The sequence below is a fragment of the Corythoichthys intestinalis genome, chromosome 22 (genome assembly GCF_030265065.1).
Source record: "Corythoichthys intestinalis isolate RoL2023-P3 chromosome 22, ASM3026506v1, whole genome shotgun sequence".
NCBI classification, from domain to species: Eukaryota; Metazoa; Chordata; class Actinopteri; order Syngnathiformes; family Syngnathidae; genus Corythoichthys; species Corythoichthys intestinalis.
In genome coordinates this window covers 29,888,636-29,914,871 of record NC_080416.1, presented here as the reverse complement: position 1 = coordinate 29,914,871, position 26,236 = coordinate 29,888,636, and the positions used below count along the sequence as shown (strand labels likewise).

Below are 26,236 nucleotides of genomic sequence, written 5' to 3'. Positions count from 1 at the left end.
TCATCCGGCAAATTATGTCACTAACTCCATTTATGTCAGCTCGGATCTTTTACATCCATTCAAAAGTGAGACTATTTGTGGGATGACATTAAATGACATCTGTCATAAGCAGTCATTAATGCTCATGGCAGTATCATGTCACAATTATGATGGTCTTATGACGGTTTTATTGCACCACTGTCAAATAAAGTGTTAGCAAACACCATAACTAGCAATTAATGAAACAACTGGAACAGTAACTGAAGAAACAATTAGCAAAGAACATGAATTTTGATTGTTGTATTGAGTTCATTTTGTCTACACTTAAAAAATTAGTCAAATTTTTCTTCATCTATCAGCTGATAAAGACGCGTCACGTCAACATGAGTGACTCTCTGATTGAGGCGGAAGTGTTTACCGATACATGTCAGGTAACTGAAGCAATCTATTAAACAACTATTGCCTAGGATAAAAGAAAAATCCGACTAATAAATTTTAATTATTCACATCTGCTGTGCTGTAATGCATGCTAGGAGGCATGTTGAATGACAACAGTGTTGACAGCAGGGGTTGAATGTCTCCCCCAACGGAGCAGTGATGGCCAAATGAAGTTTCTTGAAGCAATAGCACTTTGCAGCTAACTGGTTTAAAGCTTCATGGTGGTTCAATTGGTCTTAGTCTTATGATGTCGCTGTCAAAGTTTTACTGTTTAATAACTTTTGGTGTAAATATCCCATAATCAGTGTTGTCAGTAACGCGTTACGCGTTACTGTAATCTGATTACTTTCTTCAGTAACGAGTAATCTAACGCGTTAATTTTTCCAAGCCAGTAATGCGATTAAAGTTAGTTTCCCTACTGCCCGTGCGTTACTATTTTGTTTTTGTCCTCATAATGTATGTAGAATGAAGAATACTGTAGTCATGTACGAAGAGCATTTCTCATCGGAGGAAAAAAAAACGGGTCACGTGTTTTACGGTGCTGTTTGATGCTGAGCGGTGTCTGCCACGGCGGCCAACAACATAGCATTCTGACGATGCAGCGAGGCTAACAGTGAAAGGCAGGATATGTACCGCAAATAGATGCCTTTGCTCACTGGAAATACAGCCATTACTTCACATTTCTGTCCAGTAAAGATGACAAAAGTATCTCCGTTGGATGTCACGTTTTCTCATCGGGGGGAAAAAACAGGCTCACGTGTTTTACCATGCTATGAGCGCTGTTGGCGGCTAACAAACAACTGGCTACCTCTCAGGATGCTAACAGTGGAAGACGTAGGAGAAGAACCACAAACAGCTGCATTTGCTTATTGGACATAGAGCCATGACTTAACATTTCTCTCCAATAAAGATGACAAAAAATATCTCCGTGCGTCGCAAATTTTGCAGTGGCTCAAAAGGGCAGTCGACCGCTAATAACTCTACATCTAATAATTCAAGGAACCACTTGGAATTACAGCACAACGCGACAAAAATCGAAACAAAGCCAACAGGTAACGAGACAGCCAGCACTTTTACAGTTTGTAACCAGCCTTTACGTACATTTTATAGTTATAGTTTGTAACCATAGGCGGAGTGTGACGTTGTGTGTATGTGTGTGGAGGGGGTGACAAAAGAGCGAGTTAAAAGTTAGGACACGCCTCATCATTTGTGCTTTTTATATATTTTCACTACTATTGTAAATTCTCAGTGAAAATATTAAAAATATGAATGAACATGAGGAATTATGTTCTTGAAAACAGGTTTTATATTGTACATTCTTCAAAGTGTCCACCCTTGAGGTGTCTCCAAACTTTTGGCCTATACTGAATGCATTATGAAATACTTTGTAGGATTCTTGTTCATTTCATTTGTTTTTGTTGTTTGTCTTATTGGTTTACAACTTTTATAGACAGCATTTTAACGGCCAGGTCTTTATTTTAAAGGGGGAGTTCAGAATTTTTGACATTAGGCTTAATCTTCGAGTTAGTGGGGGTTTAATTAGTCGTTGGAGTTGTTTTGAACAAATTCTGTGCAGTTTGTCAGTTATTTGTTAGTTTCAGGGCTCCGGAGTGGCTGAGCTAGCGCAAGTCAGTGGTGGTTGAAATCAACTCCTTTAAACCCCTGCTAACTCGAAGATAAAGCCTTATCTGAAAAATTCAATTACATGCGATGAAATTTTTCTGTTGAGGCTGCAAAGGGAGAAAAATTGGGAAAAGTAACTGACAAATTACTTTTAAAGTAACTTAGTTACTTTGATATCAAAGTAATCAGTAAAGTAACTAGATTACTTTTTTGAGGAGTAATCAGTAATCAGCAATTAAATTACTTTTTCAAGTAATCTGTCACATCACTGCCCATAATACAGCGAAAACAGCTGTGGCTTATAGTCCAGTGCTGCGTATCTATGAACAAATGCCATTTTCATGTCAAATTTGGTGGGTGGTGGCTTATAGTCAGGTGCACCTTATAGTCCGAATATTACAGTAAAATAACTTTCATCAAAATCAATGTAAAAATCAAACCAATGAGCACACAAGTTTCGTTTTTCATGTACAAAGTGTGTTTTTATTATTTCAAACTGTACCGTGCACCTTTATTTAAAGGTGTTTACATCATACCTGTGTCCCTCCCTCCTTCCTCTGCTCCCATTTGACAGACCAAAAAATGTCAAAGAGCGTGTTACGATGTTTGAGAGTGAGAAGACCAACAAGAGACACAGATATCAAGAAAAAAAATATCCCCCCCGAGCGACTCTTCCACAACCTAATGCAATCCCCTTTTTTTCTAAACAAAATCAGTCATTGGCTGGTTATTTACATGCACAATATCCCCCCCTCCCCAAAGACATACTAATGCCTGATCCCAACACCATCTGCACTACCAACTCCTTTTTGTAAATTGACCCGATTGGCACCAAATACGACCCGGACATAAAGGGGCGACAAAAAATTGAGAAACTAGAGTGTTTTCATCATTTTTCTTCTAGTGTTTTAAGTTACTTGTTTTTAACATTTAAAGGACCGATCGCAGATGGGATTGGGAGCAGAAGTCTTAAAACTGCTCTAGTTTGACATCAACACATTCTAAACTGACAATGAGTCGTGCCTTTTTCTTTTAAATTACGTGACGCTCCCTCCCACAACTACAATCGTGCGAGGAGCGATTTCAATTGCACCGGTTAGTCCTGTGACACACACATACACACACATATTGTAGTACATTACACACATTTGTGTTGATAGCTGGTAAAGAACTGTGTCTCTGGTGAATTGACTGTCTCCTTATTCCGATTCATCCCATCTGGCCACCCATCCAACATGCTGGTTCATCCCTGAGATTGGTACATTCCATTCAGGGATGGTAATCTTACTCAGGCACACACACGCTCACACATCTCGTCTTCAAGGCGGGGGTAGGTAATCAAGTCCTCTAATTGGGTTCATCGACTCGGTCCGTCTGCAGTGGCACTGTTTGGCCTCAAGTGTTCATTAGCCAGCTCTGTGGTGGAAAGAAGACGTTATGGTTGAAAAGGGGGACAGGAGGATAGTAATGAGCCGGACATACGTGTAGAGAGGCTGCAGTTGTAGGTGCGAGGACTTCTGTGGAGGCTGGTAGCCGTAGGAGTCGAAACCACCGATGAAGTCAACTGAAAAGAGAAGGAGAGGATGGGTTACCGCCAGGCAGGTGTTAATTTGTGTCGGATCCTGCCGGAACAAGATCCAGCACCTCTTGATTTTGGCCTCCCTGTGTTCCGGGCAGTGTTGTTAATAATGGTGTTAGAATATAACGGCGTTACTAACGGCGTTATTTTTTTTCAGTAGTGAGTAATCTAATTAATTACTTTTCTCATCTTGGCAACGTCGTTACCGTTACTGAGGCGGGAAAGGTGTGCGTTACTATGCGTTACTATGCTGGTTGAATGACGCGAGAAAAATCTAAGAGAGATGGACTCACGGAGACGAGAGAGCAGAGCAGGAGTGAGGAGGAGGCAAGGGAGTTGTGACGGCGTTCCAAACACGATGCTAGGTAGTTCCTATAATACTTGACTGTAGCTGATAGCCAACAAACTACGTCCGCATGATGCTACGGTAGATACAGTGCCCTCCATAATTATTGGCTGGTGAACCATTTCTGTGTAGATTTGGCCATATGTTTAGGGTCATCGTCTTGCTAAAAAGACCCAGTGACGACCCATCTTCAGCTTTCGGGCAGAGGGCAAAAGATTTTGATTTAAAATGTCCTGGTATTTCAAAGCATTCATGATGCAATGCACCCTAACAAGGTTCCCAGGGCCTTTGGAAGCGAAGCAGCCCCACAGCATCACTGACCCACCCCCATACTTCACAGTGGGTATGAGGTGCTTTTCAGCATGCGCATCTTTCGTGGCACGCCAGACCCACTTAGAGTGTTTGTTGCCAAAATGCTCCATCTTGGTCTCATCTGACCAAAGCACACGGTCCCAGTTGAAGCCTGGGACCGTGTGTATTTTTGTGTGAGACCAAAGCTGAAGATGGGTCGTCACTGGGTCTTTCAGCAAGACAATGACCCGATACATATGGTCAAATCTACACAGAAATGGTTCACCAGACACAAAATCAAGCTCTTCCCTTGGCCATCTCAGTCCCCAGGCCTTGTTTTGTTGGCAAAAGGGGGTTGTACGAAGCATTAAGACCAGGGGTGCTAGTAATTGTGACACACATTATTTGATGTCAAATAATTTTTTCTTTATGTGAGATTTTTTCCCCACTGAATGAGTGCACTTGTATTGAAGGTTGGATTTTTCTCTTTTTTTTCCATTAACGTCCCATATTATTTGAATAATAAAAAAAATATATATATTACAAGGTAAAAAACAAATCTTTTTCAGGGCAGGGTCCCTCCAGAATTGATAAATCTAAATTCAAGACTTTTAAGACCTTTTTTAATGCCATTTCAACTGAAAATTAATACTTTTCTTGCACCCATTATTTTGATCATATTGCATCACATTAAATCAGTACTTCTCAAATGGTGGGGCGCGCCCCCCCAGGGGGGCGCAGAGCGATGCCAGGGGGGGCGCGAGTGACCTCGGGGAACATGCTTTTTTTTTTTTTTTTTTTTTATGCCGTACTAGAATAAAGTGTACTTGCACATCCACTCCGTGGGTGGCAGTGGCGCTCTCATTTTCAAAGTGCGTGCAGTATTTTTGAAGTAAGCAAGAGCACAGTCACGGAAGAGACTCATGCAGAGCTGGACTCAGGCAGCGACCCACTGTCTTTCTCACGTGTCCGGCCGAGAAGTGCCGTTTTCGGCTTGGGATCGTCACGACCACCGCCCTCACCTACGGTTCTCCCTCGGCCGCCGAGAATGCGCTTTTTTCGGGCCGTTTGCCTTTGACTTTTAATATAGTGGGAAATGAGGAAAGACCACTGTTTACTGAGTCTAAAAATGATTATAGCGGAGAAGCCAAATCAGTTAAGACGCCACTTAAAGACATTAGACCTCAATCTCATTGACAAGCCGCTTGATTGTTTTTCAGCGAAAATGTGCCGAATATTGCCAATTGTCACAATCGTCCCGCTTTGTCAGTGTTATATCAGTAAACCAGTGAGCACTGTGGTGAATCAGCGAAAATAAAAACTTTCCTTCTGTCCAGAGACCTTTTTCCCCCCTTCTATTCAGTTTTGTTTTTTTTCGGTCAAATTTTTTGGCATGTTGTCCTGAAGAGTAAATGTTTCTAATCAATTTGAATTTGTTATTATTTACTGATTTTATTACATTTTATTTTTCAGTATCAAATGGTCAAAAATGTACCTTGAGTGTATTTTTACAGTTTGGATGTGACTTTTTTTTTTTTTTTTTTTTTAACTTCAGGCAAATTGATGCGCATTAAGTCTTTTCTGTTACAAGCAACACAATGTTAAAAAAGTTATACTTTATTATAAGTTGATCTATGTTACTTTTTTTCTTTAATAGAAAAAAAAGGACACAATGTTAGGCTGAGGCGTACTTGTAATATAGACGAATGATACTATTTACAGTGGCGGCAGAGAGTTGGGGGGGGGGCGCGAAACATTTACGTCTTCCTTGGGGGGGCGTAACAGAAAATAATTGAGAAGCACTGCATTAAATAAATAAAGTAATGAACATCAAATTTAACCTCAATTACTAAGTGTGTTTGACAAAAGAATGCACATATATTGAAGATAAAATTAAAACACATTTAAAGTAACATTATAAAGTCTGTCAGAATTTTTTTAAACACACACACACGCACACAATAATTATGGACAAAAACAGGAGGAGGACAGGACTCAGATCAGCCATCTTCTGTAACAGGCTAGCCGCTAGTGCACCTGCCAAGACCCCAGTGAACATGGCTAACTCTTGAGTTAAAACAGTGAAATTCACATTCATTCGAAAGACAAACCGAAATGTTTAAGCAGGTCCATTGCCTTCGCATGACCCGTAAACTGCAACTTAAAGTATCTGGATGTAACTTGAGCCCATATCACATACTCCAAAACAACGAGAATATCGCGGGACTTAACCGTGCAGCAGTTGTGTGTGAAAACAATTTCCCGTGTCGACTGACATGGGAAGCAGTGTGCGTGAAAGCAGGGGTTAAATTCCCGGGTCACAGCAGATGGCCGATGACTTAAATATCATAGCGGCAGCCGATGTAACTTCCTCCCTCTTCGCAGTAAGAGGAAAAGCGGTAAACAAACATCGCAGTTATAAACATAGCAAGCTGGAAACAGCTAAATTAAACTGAAACATGACCAAAATTTAAATGTCAATTATTACATCAGGCCAGGCCAGGGTTCTTTCTCGCTAACTTTTTGAAATAACTATATATTAACGAAGTATGAATCATAAACTAAGGAATACTTGTTATAAAATAAATAATTTGGATAAAAAAAGAGAAGGCGCTGGTATGGTCATTGCAGAGCCAGAGCGTACCTATACGCCCTTTTTAATCTTCCCCTCTGCGAGTCCACAAAACCGCACCTGTTTATTTATATTTAACAAACTTTTCCAGCGTTATTTCGTTGTGTAAATAAATTTATAATGATCATAAAAATATGTAGTCTATTTAAACATTAAGAAAATGTGCGGGTTTTTTTTCTGCCAACTGAGAATTCGATACAAAAGACAGGCTTTTATGCAGACATCGTCACAAAGGTTATCAGACAAAACGCGGGTCGGGCTTTAATACCCGCGGACCAGTTCGGGTCGGGCTGGATTTTTAAGGTCCGATTTTACCTCTATCTTAAAGTCTTGATGAGCTTAAATTGGCTGTAGTTACGAAGTCGGGAATGCTCCCTCCGGAAAAAAACACGATTTGACCAACATTATGTTTAACGAACTTTTCCCCCGTTATTTCATTGTGTAAATGCATTTATAATGATCATACAAATATGTAGACCATTTAAACATTAAGAAAATGTGCGTTTTTTTCTGCCAACTGAAAATTCGTTACAAAAGACAGTTAAGACATCGGGAACGCTCCCTCTGGAACAAAACGCAATATGACCAACATTGTGACAGCTGATGCCGACCAAAAATGACGTAATATCCGAAACAGATTACCAATGGACTCATTTGAAGTATACGAATGGTGGTCTGTGTTGGTGTTCAGAATCCACAATACTTCTGCCTGCAGGGTTTTCGTTCCACGCATTCCCGATGCAGAGGTGGGTGGATTCTCCGTTTTGCCTGTTGTGGTGGTTTGGCACGCACGAGCTGCATTTCGATTTGTAGTGCAGTGCATATTAAAAATTCTAAGCGTCATCTTTGTTATGGATTTTAAAAAAAAACAACAACTTCGTCACGGATATAATTTAGGTTGCACTGAGATGTTCTTGAAAATTAAGACCACAGTGAAAAAATTCCAGACTTACAACAGCTAATTTAATACTTTTAATACCTTTAATAATGGAAAACTAAATTCAATGCTTTTTTAATACTTTTAATAACCCGCGGGTACCCTGCAGGGGTGCCAATAATTATGGAGGGCACTGTATAACATAATATAGAACTAGATGCAAATGACAGACACGGCGGCATATGTTCCGGAACCTGTGCCCGTCTCGTCATCCCTGCACTGTCATATGTACTTTGAGTTCCGGCACCTAATGATTTACAAATTAAGCACTGCCGTCAAGGGTGTAACGGTATTTGTTATTTGTATTCGTCCCGTATAATCATGCTTCAGTTCATGCAGTCAGATGGCAAATACGTTTGGTTAAAAAAAAAAAAAAAAATCCAACTGGTAATTACTCCTCAAATCCAGGGAGCTGTAGAGGTAATGTACATAAACCAACAATATGGGAATTAGAAGACAAACTAAAACAGATGAAGAAGAATGATCACTACTAGGAAAGCTATGGCGAATGCACAGAGAATGAACTATCAAATGTAGTATTACAAACACTTTTTGAAGTGTATTTATATTTTCAAATCAGGTAATGTTTATTTTGCTCTATCCCTAGGATGAAGTCATTGAAACACTGAGTGACTATTTATTTTTGCACTATTTCAAGACATGCTTTTTCAGTTTTAGAACTGCTTTATTAGAGCTAATAGGACAAAATAAAACTGACATTTTATGTTAGGTTGATTTACCGTCAACGGAAGTGGTCGAGTGTTAAGACTAGACTTTGGACGGCTAGACCATTAAAAAAGTGAATGTTTTACTACAACTAACTGACAGCAGTAGATATTCAGTGTACAGTGGTGAATATTTGTTCTATGGCTTTCAGATATTGTTAGTAAATTCTAACTCATCTTTAGATTGGGCCCCAACGTAATTTGGGTTTCCTTCAGAGGGCCGTTATGTAGATACAGTGCCTTGCAAAAGTATTCGGCCCCCTTGAATCTTGCAACCTTTCGCCACATTTCAGGCTTCAAACATAAAGATATGAAATTTAATTTTTTTTTGTCAAGAATCAACAACAAGTGGGACACAATCGTGAAGTGGAACAACATTTATTGGATAATTTAAACTTTTTTAACAAATAAAAAACTGAAAAGTGGGGCGTGCAATATTATTCGGCCCCTTTACTTTCAGTGCAGCAAACTCACTCCAGAAGTTCAGTGAGGATCTCTGAATGATCCAATGTTGTCCTAAATGACCGATGATGATAAATAGAATCAACCTGTGTGTAATCAAGTCGCCGTATAAATGCACCTGCTCTGTGATAGTCTCAGGGTTCTGTTTAAAGTGCAGAGAGCATTATGAAAACCAAGGAACACACCAGGCAGGTCCGAGATACTGTTGTGGAGAAGTTTAAAGCCGGATTTGGATACAAAAAGATTCGATCGGCATCTATTAACCCAAATATATCAACAAATATCAACAACAATAAGCCGCACTGGACTATAAACTGAAGGAAAAAAAGTAGTGGCTTATAGTCTGAAAATTACAGTAATTGTCGACTAAAACTGGACGAAATTGGACGCTATTGATGTCATTACCAGCTACCTCTGTCTGTTTCCAGTTCTTCATGGGAATAATATCAAACCTACAAATTAATATTTCATGCACACGTAATACTCATCAATATTGATAAACCAATATATTTTATTCTGTCATTTCTGGAGCTCCGTGTAATCTGAATAACAATTCAAATCAAATCATATTATCAATATCAAGTGGGAAGTCTATCATCAGGGCGAATCAGCCATTCAAGAATAGACACGATGATCTAAATGGAACTGATGTTAATTCAATGTAAAAGCATATTCCCCCTCTGGCCGACATGAAGTCACAATACATCGCGACACCCATCCACGGTTCATGATGTGACAGCACCATGTCATCGTTTAATCACGGGCTTTCACTTGCGAGGTGCTTGACACACAGATGGCGTACACATAAGATTGCAGACAGGAACATTTCAATCACACGCATGCACATTCTCAGATCACAAGATCCAGAAGGGTATCCCCCAAATCAGTCATGTTATTAAGCGTGTAGTGAGGTTGATGGCTGGTGAAAAATTGATTCTCAGATTGACAAATTTCATTTTGGGTCGTAACATTCCAAAGAGCCTTTTTCTACTACTTTGTGGAGATATGTAATCCCCAAAAAATCCACTAGAGGTCCCTGTATGATTAATCCTTGCCCCAACCAGTAAATGAAAAACAGACATGGACTATTCATACTGAGGACCAAATGGGACAAAATGAAATACTAGTATATAAATACATCTTTAAATAAATACTTACTAAATGTGTCATTAATTCATTAAAATGAGATAAATACAGTGGGGCAAAAAAGTATTTAGTCAATCACTAATTGTGCAAGTTCTCCCACTTGAAAATATTAGAGAGGCCTGTAATTGTCAACATGGGTAAACCTCAACCATGAGAGACAGAATGTGGGGGAAAAAACTGAAAATCATATTGTTTGATTTTTAAAGAATATATTTGCAAATCATGGTCGAAAAGAAGTATTTGGTCAATACCAAAAGTTTTGTTATGTACCCTTTGTTGGCAATAACGGAGGCCAAACGTTTTCTGTAACTCTTCACAAGCTTTTCACACACTGTTGCTGATATTTTGGCCCATTCCTCCATGCATATCTCCTCTAGAGCAGTGATGTTTTGGGGCTGTCGTTGGGCAACACGGACTTTCAACTCCCCTCCACAAATTTTCTATGGGGTTGAACTCTGGAGACTGGCTAGGCCACTCCAGGACCTTGAAATGCTTCTTACGAAGCCACTCCTTTGTTGCCCTGGCTGTGTGTTTGAGATCATTGTCACGCTGGAAGTCCCAGCCACGTCTCATCTTCAATGCCCTTGCTGATGGAAGGAGATTTTCACTCAAAATCTCTCGATACATGGCCCCATTCATTCTTTCCTTTACACAGATCAGTCGTCCTGGTCCCTTTACAGAAAAACAGCCCCAAAGCATGATGTTTCCACCCCCATGCTTCACAGTGGGTAAGGTGTTCTTCGGATGCAATTGAGTATTCTTTCTCCTCCAAACATGAGAACCTGTGTTTCTACCAAAAAGTTCTATTTTGGTTTCATCTGACCATAACACATTCGCCCAGTCCTCTTCTGGATCATCCAAATGCTCTCTAGCGAACCGCAGACAGGCCTGGACGTGTACTGGCTCCAGCAGGGGGGCACGACTGGCAGTGCAGGATTTGAGTCCCTGGCGGCGCATTGTGTTACTGATAGTAGCCTTTGTTACTATGGTCCCAGCTCTCTGTAGGTCATTCACTAGGTCCCCCCGTGTGGTTCTGGGATTTTTGCTCACCGTTCTTGTTATCATTTTGACGCCACGGGGTGAGATCTTGCATGGAGCCCCAGATCGAGGGACATTATCAGTGGTCTGGTATGTCTTCCATTTTCTAATAATTGCTCCCACAGTTGATTTGTTTACACCAAGCGTTCTACCTATTGCAGATTCAGTCTTCCCAGCCTGATCCAGGTCTACAATTTTGTCTCTGGTGTCCTTCGACAGCTCTTTGGTCTTGGCCATAGTGGAGTTTTGGGTGTGTTGGACTGAGATTGTGGATAGAGGTCTTTTATACCGATAATGAGTTAAAACAGGTGCCATTAATACAGGTAACGAGTGGAGCCTTGTTAGACCTCATTAGACCTCGTTAGAAGAAGTTAGACCTCTTTAACAGCCAGAAATCTTGCTTGTTTGTAGGTGACCAAATACTTATTTTCCACTCTCCATCCATCCATCCATTATCTTCCGCTTGTTCCGGGGTCGGGTCGCGGGGGCAGCAGCTTTAACAGGGAAGCCCAGACTTCCCTCTCCCCAGCCACTTCAACCAGCTCCTCCGGCGGGATCCCAAGGCGTTCCCAGGCCAGCCGAGAGACATAGTCTCTCCAGCGTGTCCTGGGTCGTCCCCGGGGCCTCCCGCCGGTGGGACATGCCCGGAACACCTCTCCAGGGAGGCGTCCGGGAGGCATCCGAACCAGATGCCCGAGCCACCTCAGCTGGCTCCTCTCTATGCGGAGGAGTAGCGGCTCGACGCCGAGTCCCTCCCGGATGACCGAGCTTCTCACCCTATCTCTAAGGGAGAGCCCGGACACCCTGCGGAGGAAACTCATTTCGGCCGCTTGTATCCGGGATCTTGTTCTTTCGGTCACGACCCAAAGCTCGTGACCATAGGTGAGGGTAGGAACGTAGATCGACTGGTAAATCGAGAGCTTTGCCTTTCGGCTCAGCTCCATCTTTACCACTACGGACTGGTGCAGAGTCCGCATTACTCCAGACGCCGCACCAATTCGCCTGTCGATCTCCCGCTCCCTCCTACCGTCACTCGTGAACAAGACCCCAAGATACTTGAACTCCTCCACTTGGGGCAGGATCTCATCCCCGACCCGGAGAGGGTACTCCACCCTTTTCCGACTGAGGACCATGGTCTCGGATTTGGAGGTGCTGATCTTCATCCCAACCGCTTCACACTCAGCTGCGAACCGCTCCAGTGAGAGTTGGAGGTCACGGCTTGATGAAGCCAACAGCACTAAATCATCTGCAAAAAGCAGAGATTCAATGCTGAGGTCACCAAACCGGACCCCTCAACGCTTCGGCTGCGCCTAGAAATTCTGTCCATAAAAATTATGAACAAAATCGGTGACAAAGGGCAGCCTTGGCGGAGTCCAACCCTCACTGGGAAAGAATTCGACTTACTGCCGGCAATGCGGACCAGACTCTGACACCGGTCGTACAGGGACCGAACAGCCCTTACCAAGGGGCTCGGTACCCCGTACTCCCGGAGCACCCTCCACAGGATTCCCCTAGGCACACGGTCGAACGCCTTCTCCAAATCCACAAAACACATGTAGACTGGTTGAGCGAACTCCCATGCACCCTCGAGGACCCTGCTGAGGGTGTAGAGCTGGTCCACTGTTCCACGGCCGGGACGAAAACCACACTGCTCCTCCTGAATCCGAGATTCGACTTCCCGACGGACCCTCCTCTCCAGTACCCCTGAATAGACTTTACCGGGGAGGCTGAGGAGTGTGATTCCTCTATAATTGGAACACACCCTCCGGTCCCCCTTTTTAAAAAGGGGGACCACCACCCCGGTCTGCCAATCCAGAGGCACTGTCCCCGATGTCCACGCGATGTTGTAGAGGCGTGTCAGCCATGACAGCCCTACAACATCCAGAGCCTTTAGGAACTCCGGGCAGATCTCATCCACCCCCGGGGCCTTGCCACCGAGGAGCTTACCAACCGCCTCAGTGACTTCAACCCCAGAGATCGAAGAGCCCACCTCAGAGTCCCCAGACTCTGCTTCCTCAAAGGAAGGCGTGTCGGTGGAATTGAGGAGGGCTTCGAAGTATTCTCTCCACCGACTCACGACGTCCCGAGTCGAGGTCAGCAGTACACCATCTTCACTATACACAGTGTTAATAGTGCACTGCTTTCCATTCCTCAGACGCCAGATGGTGGACCAGAATTTCCTCGAAGCCGTCCGGAAGTCGTTTTCCATGGCCTCACCGAACTCCTCCCATGTCCGAGTTTTTGCCTCGGCGACCACCGAGGCCGCAGTCCGCTTGGCCAGCCGGTACCTGTCAGCTGCCTCCGGAGTCCCACAGGCCAAAAAGGCCCGATAGGCCTCCTTCTTCAGCTTGACGGCATCCCTTACCGCTGGTGTCCGCCAGCGGGTTCGGGGATTGCTGCCACGACAGGCACCAACCACCTTACGGCCACAGCTCTGATCGGCCGCCTCAACAATGGAGGTGCGGAACATGGCCCACTCGGACTCAATGTCCCCCACCTCCCCTGGGACAAGGGAGAAGTTCTGCCGGAGGTGGGTGTTGAAACTCTTTCTGACAGGGGATTCTGCCAGACGTTCCCAGCAGACCCTCACAATACGTTTGGGCCTGCCAGGTCTGGCCAGCATCTTCCCCCGCCATCGGAGCCAACACACCACCAGGTAGTGATCAGTTGACAGCTCCGCCCCTCTCTTCAGCCGAGTGTCCAAAACATGCGGCCGCAAGTCCGATGACACGATTACGAAGTCGATCATCGAACTGCGGCCTAGGGTGTCCTGGTGCCAAGTGCACATATGGACACCCCTATGTTTGAACATGGTGTTCGTTATAGACAAACCGTGACGAGCACAGAAGTCCAATAACAGAACACCACTCGGGTTCTGATCGGGGGGGCCGTTCCTCCCAATCACGCCCCTCCAGGTCTCACTGTCGTTGCCCACGTGAGCGTTGAAGTCCCCCAGCAGAACGAGGGAGTCCCCAGAGGGGGCGCTCTCTAGCACACCCTCCAAGGACTCCAAAAAGGGTGGGTATTCTGAACTGCTGTTCGGTGCATAAGCGCAAACAACAGTTAGAACCCGTCCCTCCACCCGAAGGCGGAGGGAGGCTACCCTCTCATCTACCGGGGTAAACCCCAACTTACAGGCGCCAAGCCGGGGGGCAATAAGTATGCCCACACCTGCCCGGCGCCTCTCACCATGGGCAACTCCAGAGTGGAAGAGAGTCCAACCCCTCTCGAGAGGATTGGTACCAGAACCCAAGCTGTGTGTGGAGGAGAGTCCGACTATATCTAGTCGGAACTTCTCTGCCTCACACACCAGCTCAGGCTCCTTCCCTGCCAGAGAGGTGACATTCCATGTCCCAAGAGTTAGCTTCAGCAGCTGGGGATCGGACCGCCAAGGCCCCCGCCTTTGGCTGCCGCCCAACTCCCTACGCACCCGACCCCTTTGGCCCCTCCCACAGGTGGTGAGCCCATGGGAAGTATTTTCCACTCTAATTTGGAAATATATTGTTTAAAAATCAAACATTGTGATTTTCCCAATTTTTGTCCCACATTCTGCCTGTCATGGTTGGGTTTACCCATGTTGACATTTACAGGCCTCTAATCTTTTCCAGTAGAAGAACTTTTGCACATTGGTGGTTGACTAAATACATATTTGCCCCACTGTACATAAAAGTGTCATTAATTAATCATTTAATGTAAAAACATATTTAGCGAGAAAATACAATTTTTGAAGAAATTGCGATGGTAGCTTGGCTGTGATGGCTGGCATGTCGGGTCACTTTCTGTCGATTTGAGGGTATTTCACTTAGGGTGGAAATTATTAGGAATTAATGGAGGTTTTTGTGCTATTGAAATGAATGGCGAATTTGGTCATTGGAAATAAATGGGAACTTTTTATTTATTTTTATAAATATTTTTTATATATATTTAATTATAATTTTTTAAATTATTTTTTGATTATTATTATTTTTAAATGTATTTTATATATATATATATATATATTTTTTTTTTTTCCCAAATGTTTTTTTTTAATTATTATTTTTTCTTTATGAATGGGAATGAATGGGAAAATTTGACCATTAGAAATGAATAGGTATGTCTTTGGCAAATTTTTGCCAAACTGTACGTTTTTGGCAGAAGCCACTTAATTTTTATGCCCCTTAGCGTCCTGATTTTTGAATGTACAAATTATGTGTTTTGGACAAAAATTGTAGGTTTCAAAATTTCACTCTTTTATTTTATTTTATTTTTTTTAAACCTGCGTTTTTGGGTGGGGGGGTCATTTTTGGGGTGTCAAACAAAAGAGAGCCTGCGTTGCTTAAGAATTCCGATCGTTTTTGCCAAAAACATACCCGTTCATTTCTTATGGCCAAAATTTCCCATTCATTTCCAATGGCCCTAATCACAATTTATTTCAATGGCACAAAAACTTGCCTTCATTCCTATTAATTTAAAACCCATAGTGACCCGATACCAACAGGAAGTAACCCCGAAACGCCCCAGAATCAACAGGAGGTGACCCACTATGAACAGAGATGAGCCTGAAATGCCACCAAATCAACAGGAAGTTGCGTAATATCTACAGGAAGTGACCTGATATCAACAGGAACTGGCCCTGAAATGGCCCCAAATCAACAGGAAGTGATCTGATTTAAAAGTGACCCCAAAATAGAGCCGGGCGGTATACCAAAAATTTACCATTACCGAAATTCTTCGCGATGACCGACGTAATTTTGACCATGTCGGTAAATTCGGTACTTTAATAAAACAAGAAAATAAAGTCCTTTCATCCCGCTTTGACTCTGTGTTGTTCGGCTATGTTCATTCCCCTTTAAGAAAGCAGTCAGTGTGCTTACGTATGAAGTCACGTTGTTATCAGGAAGTCAAATAAACAGAAGCCCAGTAGGCTAACGCTAGCGGCTAACGCTACAAGCAAACGTGATGGGGTTGGGCTTAAGGGAGCTTCGCCAAACTTTCACCCGACATTAAGTAGACTCTTGGCGGCCTCCAGACGAGCTTTCACTCACTTTCCTCCCTGGTTCTCACAATTTCAGGACAGGGTGCATTCTACTGGTAGCCAGGCCACAGGCTAACGCTAGTGGCTAACGCCACAAATGAACATAATGGAGTCGGATAGCGTCTTTCACCTTGTCAAAACGGCTGAACTTAATGAGTGGATTGGGCACGGACTGCACCTAGCAATTAGTATGTCGCGTTGTTTTGTATCTGTGTGTGATTTCTTTGGTATATTTTATTAGGGTAAAGCATTCATCATAAATTATAATCCAACAGTGAAGCTTATAATATGACTGTTTAATGGCCTCAGCTATTTTACTGTATGTGCTTGCTTTATTCTGTGTCATTACTGCCATCATAAACTCTAAAATGTTTCATTGGCAAAATAGCAATATAGCTTTAATGTGTGTGTGTCTGTGTGGGGGGTGCATATGTGCGTGCGTGTATTAAAAAATGCTCTGGGAAAAAAAAAAGTATCTGTGAGAACAAATGTGAAAAGACTTACAGCTGTCCTCGTCATCCTGGAAGACTTTGCTCACGTAGCACGCGTACACGAAGCCAAAAAGCTGTTCAGGAAAAGATGGCAGCACATTAAATACTGTACAGTGTATACAGTAGTGTGCAATACATAGCGGTGGGAACCTCTGGTTCGCTCACGATACAATACGATTTGCGATACATGGCTCACAATATGGTGATACAACAATTATTGATACAGGATATCATTCTAGGATATTCTACAATACAACTAACAAACAGAAAAACAAGCTATTTTCATCCTTCTGCTGTGTTAAATTGGAGTTTATCATTAGTAGACGTCCACTTTATTTGAACTGGGAGGGTGGCAGGGAATGAACATTTGTTCATGTCCCCAAATGACTTAATACGACCAGGACACGCCCCCCAAATGTACCCAAATGACCTGGTATGAACAGGACACCCCCCGAATGACCTGATATGACCATGACACGCCCCCCAAATGTTCCCAAATGACCTGATATGACCAGCACACGGCCCCCAAATGACCTGATATGACCAGGACACGGCCCCCAAATGTCCCCCAAATGACCTGAGATGACCAGAACACCCCCCCAAATGTCCCCAAATGACCTGAGATGACCAGAACACGGCCCCCAAATGACCTGATATGAGTAGGACACGGCCCCCAAATGTCCCCAAATGACCTGATATGAGTAGGACACGGCCCCCACATGTCCCCCAAATGACCTGATATGACCAAGACACGGCCCACAAATATCCCCCAAATGACCTGATATGACCAGGACACCCCCCCCCAATGTCCCCAAATGACCTGATATGACCAGGACACGCTACCAAAATGTCCCCAAATGACCTGATATGACCAGGACACGCCACCCCAGATGTCCCCGAATGACCTGATATAACCCGGACACGCACCCCAAATGTCCCCAAAAGACCTGATATGACCAGGACACGCCCCTCAAATGTCCCCAAATGACCTGATATGACCAGGACACCCCCCACCCCAACGTCCCCAAATGACCTGATATGACCAAGACATGTCCTCCAAATGTCCCCAAATGACTTGATATGACCAGGACACGCCCCACCCCAATGTCCCCAAATGACCTGATGTGACCAAGACACGCCCCCAAATGTCCGCAAATGACCTGATATGACCAGGACACGGTCCCCAAATAACTTGATATGACCAGGAGACGTACCCCAAATGTCCCCAGATGACCTGATATGACCAAGACACGCCCCTTTAAATGTCCCCAAATGACCTTATATGACTAGGATACGCCCCCCAAATGACCTGATATGACCATGACACGCTCCCCAAATGTTCCCAAATGACCTGATATGACCAGGATATGCCCCCCAAATGACCTGATATGACCAGGATACGCCCCCCAAATGACCTGATCTGACCATGACACGCCCCCCAAATGTTCCCAAATGACCTGATATGACCAGGACACGCCCCCCAAATGACCCGATATGACCAGGACACGCCCCTAAAATGTCCCCAAATGACCTGATATGACCAGGATACGTCTCCTAAATATCCACGAATTACCCGATATGACCAGAACCTGTCCCCCAAATGTCCCCAAATCAACAGGAAGTGACCTGTTATGACCAGGACGTTTCCCCCAAATGTCCCCAAATCAACAGGAAGTGACCTGATATTGTCCCTGAAATGTCCCCAAACCAACCTGGGCGGGGCTAAGATCTGTATCTCTACACATTACTGTAAAGCCCCACCTTTTCTAAATAGTGATCTTTTCAAAACGATATATCGATTCTTGGTGGGAGCATATCGATAACCTTTTGGGCTACAATTTATCGCGATATACTGTATATCACCCCTTTTTGATATATTGTCACACCCCTAGTCACACCCCTAGTAATACACTTTGCTGTGACATGAACAGTTTTGAAGCCTGTGTTTATGAGTTTATACTTACTGCCAACAGGACCTGAATGGCCGAGCTCAGCACTTCTATGTACTGGTAGTCCAAGAGGCAGCCGGAAACAGTGATGACGTGGTGGTCATCTGGGGCCAAGTGTGAGTCCAACACCGGTGTCACCAAGCATCCGGGACCGTGCTCCATCCACCAGGAACGATGCAGTGACGTGTTGAACGTCATGAGAAAGTCCCTGTCCTACAGACACACATTAATGAAACATTACAATCAGGAAGTATTACACCCTTGATTAACATGGATTAAAGTAAGGGGAAAAAATAATTTGAAACTCTATGTCGTTTTTTTTTTTTCCTTCTTCTTTTAAACACTGCCAAGACTAACTATTGTTTGGGGGTGGGAGCAATATTGTCAAGTTGATATTCGAGGTGCTTCAGTTTAGGTAAATCAACCTTTGGACTTCATAATGTTAATTAATAATTAATAGTGAAGTCTATGATCAACCTATTTTCATTGATTGGAAATTAAGGCTGCAAAACTAATCGATTAAAATCGATTAATAAATCAATTGCCAACGAATTTGATAACTGATTTTTTTCCGACAGCTATGAGTAGTCCCGTCCGGGCCCTTGTTTGTGTGCAACGTGATCTGAGCAAGTGAGAGAGAGTTCACTGTGATACTAAGGTTGGGTTGCTGAATCAATAATACAGGCAGTCCTTGTTCTTTTGTTGTACTTTGAACCTCATTTATGAATTTTTTTATACTGTTTGAGGCTAAACTCAGGTATTTCAATTTATTCGTCTTGTGAATTTAAAGTGCAATTCTGCATAGTCTGAAAAAAGACACTCGGGAATTGTATTTTGTATTTGCATTTAATGCTCTTTTGAAAGTACAATCTTACCAAGCCTTTGATTTACATCTCCTAAAATTTATTCTGCAACGCATTAAATGTTCCTAATCCGATTACTCTATTATTCGATCTAACTAATTGATAGATTCATCGGTTACTTAAATAATTGACAGCTGCAGCCCTAAAACTAATATACAAAAAACATGACAAGGATTCAAAAACAACTGTTAAAATCACTAATGCTCGTAAATTCATCATAGGCCCCTATTCTCTCATGCGTGTAGTTCTGGGCTGATTCCTCCCCTTTCTTAGGATCGTTGAGACCCTATGAGGTGATATCTTTCATGGGGCTCCACTCAAATTGAGATTGATGTTTAGCTTTTTCCATTTTCTAATGATTGCTCCAACAGTGAATCTTTTTTCACCAAGCTGTTTGGCAATTGCTCCATAGCCCCATAGACTTCCTAATGTATTGACATTATGAATGATAGGTCATGCACTGCGCCTCGCATTCAAGTTGGGGGCCGCACACATCAAGAGGAGCTATTCAGCAACACACGCACGCAGCAATCTAATGCCGGATTTCTGTTGAAAAAGTACAAAAGCTGTACCGCATACAAACGGGAACGGTTGTCTCAGGAGTGATTTGTTTGAGGATTTAAGGTAAATATTTTATATTTCGTACCATGCATGCATTTTGAAACGTTATGAAAAAAATCAATGGGAGAAATTAGCCGCTACTGCATTGGCATCATAGGTCGTAATATTTACGTAAACTAAATGCTAACTGCACGTTTTTTTGCTTTTAACCAAGAATCGAGACTGTTTTACGTCCATATCTTTAAAGGATTCGGGGATTTAAGCATTTATTCACAACGATTTTCACCGGAAAAGCACTGTTTACATAAGGCGGCCGCTAGCGTTGTTGATGTCAATAATTACACAAGACTGTTGATGTCAATAATTACACAATACTCGTTCATAGTGCTGAAACCCACAGTCGCACCCAAGCGCCAGCAGAGGGCGACAAAACCCATTGGCAGTGTATCAAATACTTGTTCTCCCCACTGTACATTTACTAACAGACTAGCATTCTACTTCGACATATTTACCTAAAATAAATGCTAACTGCACGTTTTTTTTTGCTTTTAACCAAGAATCGAGACTGTTTTACGTCCAGATCTATAAAGAATTCGGGGATTTAAGCATTTATTCACAAGAATTTTCACCGTAAAAGCTCTGTTTACATAAGGCGACCGCTAGCTACATTCTCTAAAAGATGAGCATTGTACTTCGACATATTTACATAAAATAAATGCTAACTGCACGTTTTTTTTTTTTTTGATGTTGCTTTTAACCAAGAATCGAGACTGTTTTACGTCCACATCTACAGTGCTGCTCGAAAGTTTGTGAACCCCACAGCGATGGTCAGATTTTTTGTAAAAAAAACTAAAATAACCTTATTAAATGTTAAGTTATACCCAAATCCACAATACTGACATTCCAAATAATGGACTGAAACAAAAGAAATAGTTATATTGTCATTCTTTATTTAACAAAAGTGGTTGATTTAAGAAAAACTCAGATATCATGTGTGCAAAAGTATGTGAACCCCTTCAGTTAATAGGATATTGCGCCTCCTTTAGCAGAGATTACCTCAACCAAACGGTTTCTGTAGTGACTAATCAGCCTCTCACATCTACTTTGGGGGATTTTTGCCCATTCTTCCTTGCAGAACGCAGTCAGTTGAGAGAGGTTTGATGGGCGTCTGGCATGAACTGCTCGCTTCAGGTCCCGCCACAGCATTTCAATGGGATTTAGGTCAGGACTTTGATTGGGCCAGTCCAGAACACGAATCTTCTTCTTTTTCAGCCATTCCTTGGTTGTATTGCTGGAATGCTTTGGATCATTATCATGTTGCATGATCCACCTTCTGCCAAGCTTTAACTTCAAAACAGATGGCGTCAGGTTATGTTCTAGGATTTGACAATATTCCTCAGAATTCATGATTCCCTGGACTATGTGGAGTTGTCCAGGTCCTGAGGATGAAAAGCAAGCCCAGATCTTGACATTCCCACCTCCATGCTTCACTGTTGGGAGAAGGTTCTTTTGGTGGTATGCAGTGTTGACTTTTCGCCAGACATGGCGGTTTTGGTTGTGACCAAACAGTTCAATTTTGCACCTACATCAGTTGATGAAAACTCTTTTTAATTTAGTCTCGACAACACAACTGTTAAAAAAACAAAAAAAAAACTACTGAATTGATTGATTAGGAAATCAGGTTGAAATAATAGAAAATTCCAAAATGTTGAGGGGGTTCACAAACTTTTGAGCAGCACTGTATAATGAATTCAGGGATTTAAGCATTTATTCACAAGAACTTTCACCGGAAAAGCTGTGTTTACATCAGGCGCCCGCTAGCTAGATTTACTAAACAGACTAGCATTGTACTTTGACATATTTACGTAAAATAAATGCTAACTGCACTTTTTTTTTTTTTTTTTTTTTTAAACAAGAATCGAGACTGTTTTTCGTCCATATCTATAAAGAATTCGGTGATTTAAGCATTTATTCACAAAAACTTTCACCGGAAAAGCTCTGTTTACATCAGTAGGGCGCTGGCTAGATTTACTAACAGGCTAGCATTGTACTTCGACATATTTACGTAAAATAAATGCTAAATACACGGTTTGTTTTTTTTTTGCTTCTAACAAAGAATCAAGACTGCTTTAGGTCCACATCTATAAAGAATTCAGGGATTTAAGCATTTATTCACAAGAACTTTTACCGGAAAAGCTCTGTTTACATCAGGCGCCCGCTAGCTAGATTTACTAACAGACTAGCATTGTACTTCGACATATTTACGTAAAATAAATGCTAACTGCATGTTTTTTTTTTTGTGCTTTTAACCAAGAATCGAGACCGTTTTACGTCCACATCTATAAAGAATTCTGGGATTTAACCATTTATTCACAAGACTTTTCACCGGAAAAGCTCTGTTTACATAAGGCTGCCGCCACATTGACTAACAGACTAGCATCGTACTTTGACATATTTACGTAAAATAAATGCTAACTGCATGTTTTTTTTTTTTTTTTTTTTTTGCTTTTAACCAAGAATCGAGACTGTTTTACGTCCACATCTATAGAGAATTCAGGGATTTAAGCATTTGTTCACAAGAAGTTTCGCCGGAAAAGCTCTGTTTACATCAGTAGGCCGCTAGCTAGATTTACTAACAGACTAGCATTGTACTTCGACATATTTACGTAAAATAAATGCTAACTGCGCGTTTTTTTTTTTTTGCTTTTAACCAAGATTCGAGACTGTTTTACGTCCAAATCTATGGAGAAATCAGGGATTTAAACATTTATTCACAAGAATTTTTAACGAAAAAAGCTCTTTCTGATTCCACTCGGTCAGCTTTGAAGGCCTCGGCAACAATGCAGGCCCCCTATTTATCGGCCTCGTGCCCCGTATTCCATCAATACATTATGAAGTCTATGATAACCCTTTCCAGCCTTGTGGAGGTGTACAATTTTGTCTCTGATGTCTTTGGACAGCTCTTTGGTCTTGGCCATGTTACAGGTTTGAGTCTTACTGATTGTATGGGGTGGACAGGTGTCTTTATGCTGCTATCGACCTCAAACAGGTGCATCTGATACAGGATAATACGTGGAGTGGAGGTGGACCTTTAACAGATGGACTAACGGGTCTTTCAGGGTCAGAATTCTAGCCGATAATCAGGTGTTGAAATACTTATTTGCTGCTGTATCACACAAATAAATTGTTAAAAAATATAAAGGCTGTCAAACGATTAAAATTTTTAATCTAGTTAATTACAGCTTAAAAATTCATTAATCGTAATTAATTGCAATTCAAACCCTATATAAAATATGCCATATTTTTCTGTAAATTATTGTTGGAACGGAAAGATATGACACAAGACGGATATATACATTCAACATATGGTACATAAGTACTGTATTTGTTTATTAAAACAATAAATCAACAAGATGGCATTAACATTATTAACATTCAGTTAAAGCGATCCAAGGATAGAAAGACTTGTAGTTCTTAAAAGATAAATGTTACACAAGTTACAGAAATTTTGTATTAAAATCCCTCTTAATGTTTTCGTTTTAATAGAATTAGTAAAATTTTCAATCAAAAAATAAACTAGCAGCTCGCCATTGTTGATGTCAATAATTACACAATACTTGTTCATAGTGCTGAAACCCACAGTCGCACCCAAGCGCCAGCAGAGGGCGACAAAACGCCCAAAAACACAAGTAACAAGGGCACATTACACTGTTCTGTCATTTTAATCTGTTTGAGCGGGGCATGTGCGTTAATTGCGTCACATATTTTAACGTGATTAATTTAAAAAATTAATTAACGCCCGTTAACGCGATAATTTTGACAGCCCTAAAAAATATGCTACTTGCTATTATGCTGTTTCCTGGCGAGCGTGGCTTACGTGGCCTTAAAGTTATAGTTTACAACGCCACCTGTTCCCTCACTGTATTTTCCACTCATTTTTTTCCATCAATATTTTTATCATATACCCAAAAGATTGCCAATAAATAGTCAAAAAAAAGACACAACAAAGTAATCACTTGTCATGGCTCTCAATATAACAAACAAGTTGCCTTCCGGGGAAAGTCTCTGGCAGTAGTGGAACATCATCGTCATGTTCATACAAATATTATAAAAGGCACTTTGTTGATGATGCCCCAGACAGATCTTTCTGATGTAATGGCGTGCAAAACGCAGTAATTGTTACATTCTCATCTAATGGGGATAGACTTTAAAACTTCACTTTGTAAGGCTTTGCGGTAGTCTTTAAAATAGCACACGGAGGGAAAAAAAGATGGTAAAAAAGCGTGAGGGATGCGCCTCGAGGGTATAGAGAGGGAGGGCGACTTTGCGGCTGTTGAACATGGTCCACTACTCTCAAAACCACTGGGGAAGAGAGGAAAAGAAGGGGGGAAAGGCAATTGGTGCGCTTATTTTTTCCCCTACCCTTCCCCCCTCGTGCTCACTCGTCTCTGGAGGCCTTGAAGCTACTCTGCTGCTCTTACTTTTCTATTCAAGAGAGATCCGATTCCGTCATCAACTTTCCTCCTGAGTGCATTTTAAGTTGGGGGGGCTGCGAATGCCAAGCTATTGGTGGTCTTCTGTGATTTCATTCAGTAGGAAAATAAGGAGTAGAGAATATTGTGAGTGATAACAACAGGCCATGGGAATTTTAGTCTCAGTCGCTCAGATTTCATTATCATAATACAAAATCTGCACCACCACTTATCTAATTTTGTTCAAACTAGGGCTGTCAAACAATTAAAATTTTTAATCGAGTTAATCACAGCTTAAAAATTAATTAATCGTAATTAACCGCAATTCAAACCATCTATAAAATATGCCATATTTTTCTGTATATTATTGTTGGAATGGAATGATAAGACACCAGACGGATATATACATTCAACATACTGTACATAAGTACTGTATTTTTTATTATAACAATAAATCAACAAGATGGCATTAACATTATTAACATTCTGTTAATGCGATCCATGGATAGAAAGACTTGTAGTTCTTAAAAGATAAATGTTAGTACAAGTTATAGAAATTTTATATTAAAACCCTTCTTAATGTTTTCGTCTTAATAAAGTTTAAAATTTTCAATCAAAAAAATAAACTAGTAGCTCGCCATTGTTGATGTCAATAATAATTATGGTGCTGAGACCCAGTCGCACCCAAGCGCCAGCAGAGAGCGGCAAAACACCAAAAACACAAGTAACAAGTGGAAATGACACTTTGCTGTCATTTTAATCTGTTTGAGCGGGGCATGTGTGTTAAATGCGTTAAATATTTTAACGTGATTAATTAAAAAAAGTAATTAACGCCCATTAACGCGATAATTTTGACAGCCCTAGTTAAAACGCAATACGATTTGGACTACCGTATATTTGTTCGGTGTTACATTGACAGCACCAGGATTGCATTCAGTTTGAGATCTGGTTTGCTTCATATGCATTGGATCTGGATTGAACAAGATTTGAAGTTTGCTTTAGAGGACATGCACTGAGAAATGCATTCAGAATCTGGATTAGACCTGGGCTGGTTTAGTTTTGGGGATACAAGAAAAACTACTACATTTCTTTTGAACCGGATCTAATCTTTATTAAATTTGGTTCCTTGTCAGTTTGTCAGCATAAAAAAATTCATTCAAACTGGAGTTGATCAGGATTACTTTCAGTTTTAATTTATCATAAAAAGAAATCTTAATTTGGCTTAAACTTTGTTTGAGATACATTTTACACTATACGTGTAAAAATTTCCATTTAAAAAAATCTTATCAGAATTTAACAGGGTATAACCTGTTTTAAAGAATAAAAAAATAAATTTTATTCAAACTAGATCTGATCTGGATTAATATTTGTTTGAAGTAAATTGTTTGATGCAAATTTTACAAGCATATATGTATATTAAATTTCATTCCAACTGGTTTTGAGCAGGATTATTTTCAGTTTGATTACCGTATATACAAAGAAAATCCTATTTGGATTAAACTTGGTTTGACATACATTTTACACAGTATGTGTAAAAATTTTCATTAAAAAAATCTTATCAGAATTTAACAGGGTGTAATTTATTTTAGAAAATAAAAAACTAGATCTGATCTGGATTAATATTTTTTTGATGTAAATTTTACAAGCATATACTGTACTGTACATATCAAATTTCATTTAAACTGATTTT

General features: G+C 41.4%; 1 protein-coding gene across 1 annotated transcript in view; it reads right to left on the bottom strand.

Annotated features, from left to right (window-relative positions):
* Positions 1-2,141: 2,141 nt before the first annotated feature.
* nkain1 (sodium/potassium transporting ATPase interacting 1) overlaps positions 2,142-26,236 on the bottom strand; it is a 38,748-nt gene continuing 14,653 nt past the window's right edge. Inside the window, exons 5-8 of the mRNA XM_057828148.1 lie at positions 18,666-18,863; positions 16,715-16,775; positions 3,523-3,604; positions 2,142-3,456 (exon numbers count right to left, since the gene is read on the bottom strand). Coding sequence (XP_057684131.1) covers positions 3,447-3,456; positions 3,523-3,604; positions 16,715-16,775; positions 18,666-18,863 — 351 coding nt within the window. The 3' untranslated portion in view covers positions 2,142-3,446. The remainder of the gene's footprint in view (positions 3,457-3,522; positions 3,605-16,714; positions 16,776-18,665; positions 18,864-26,236) is intronic.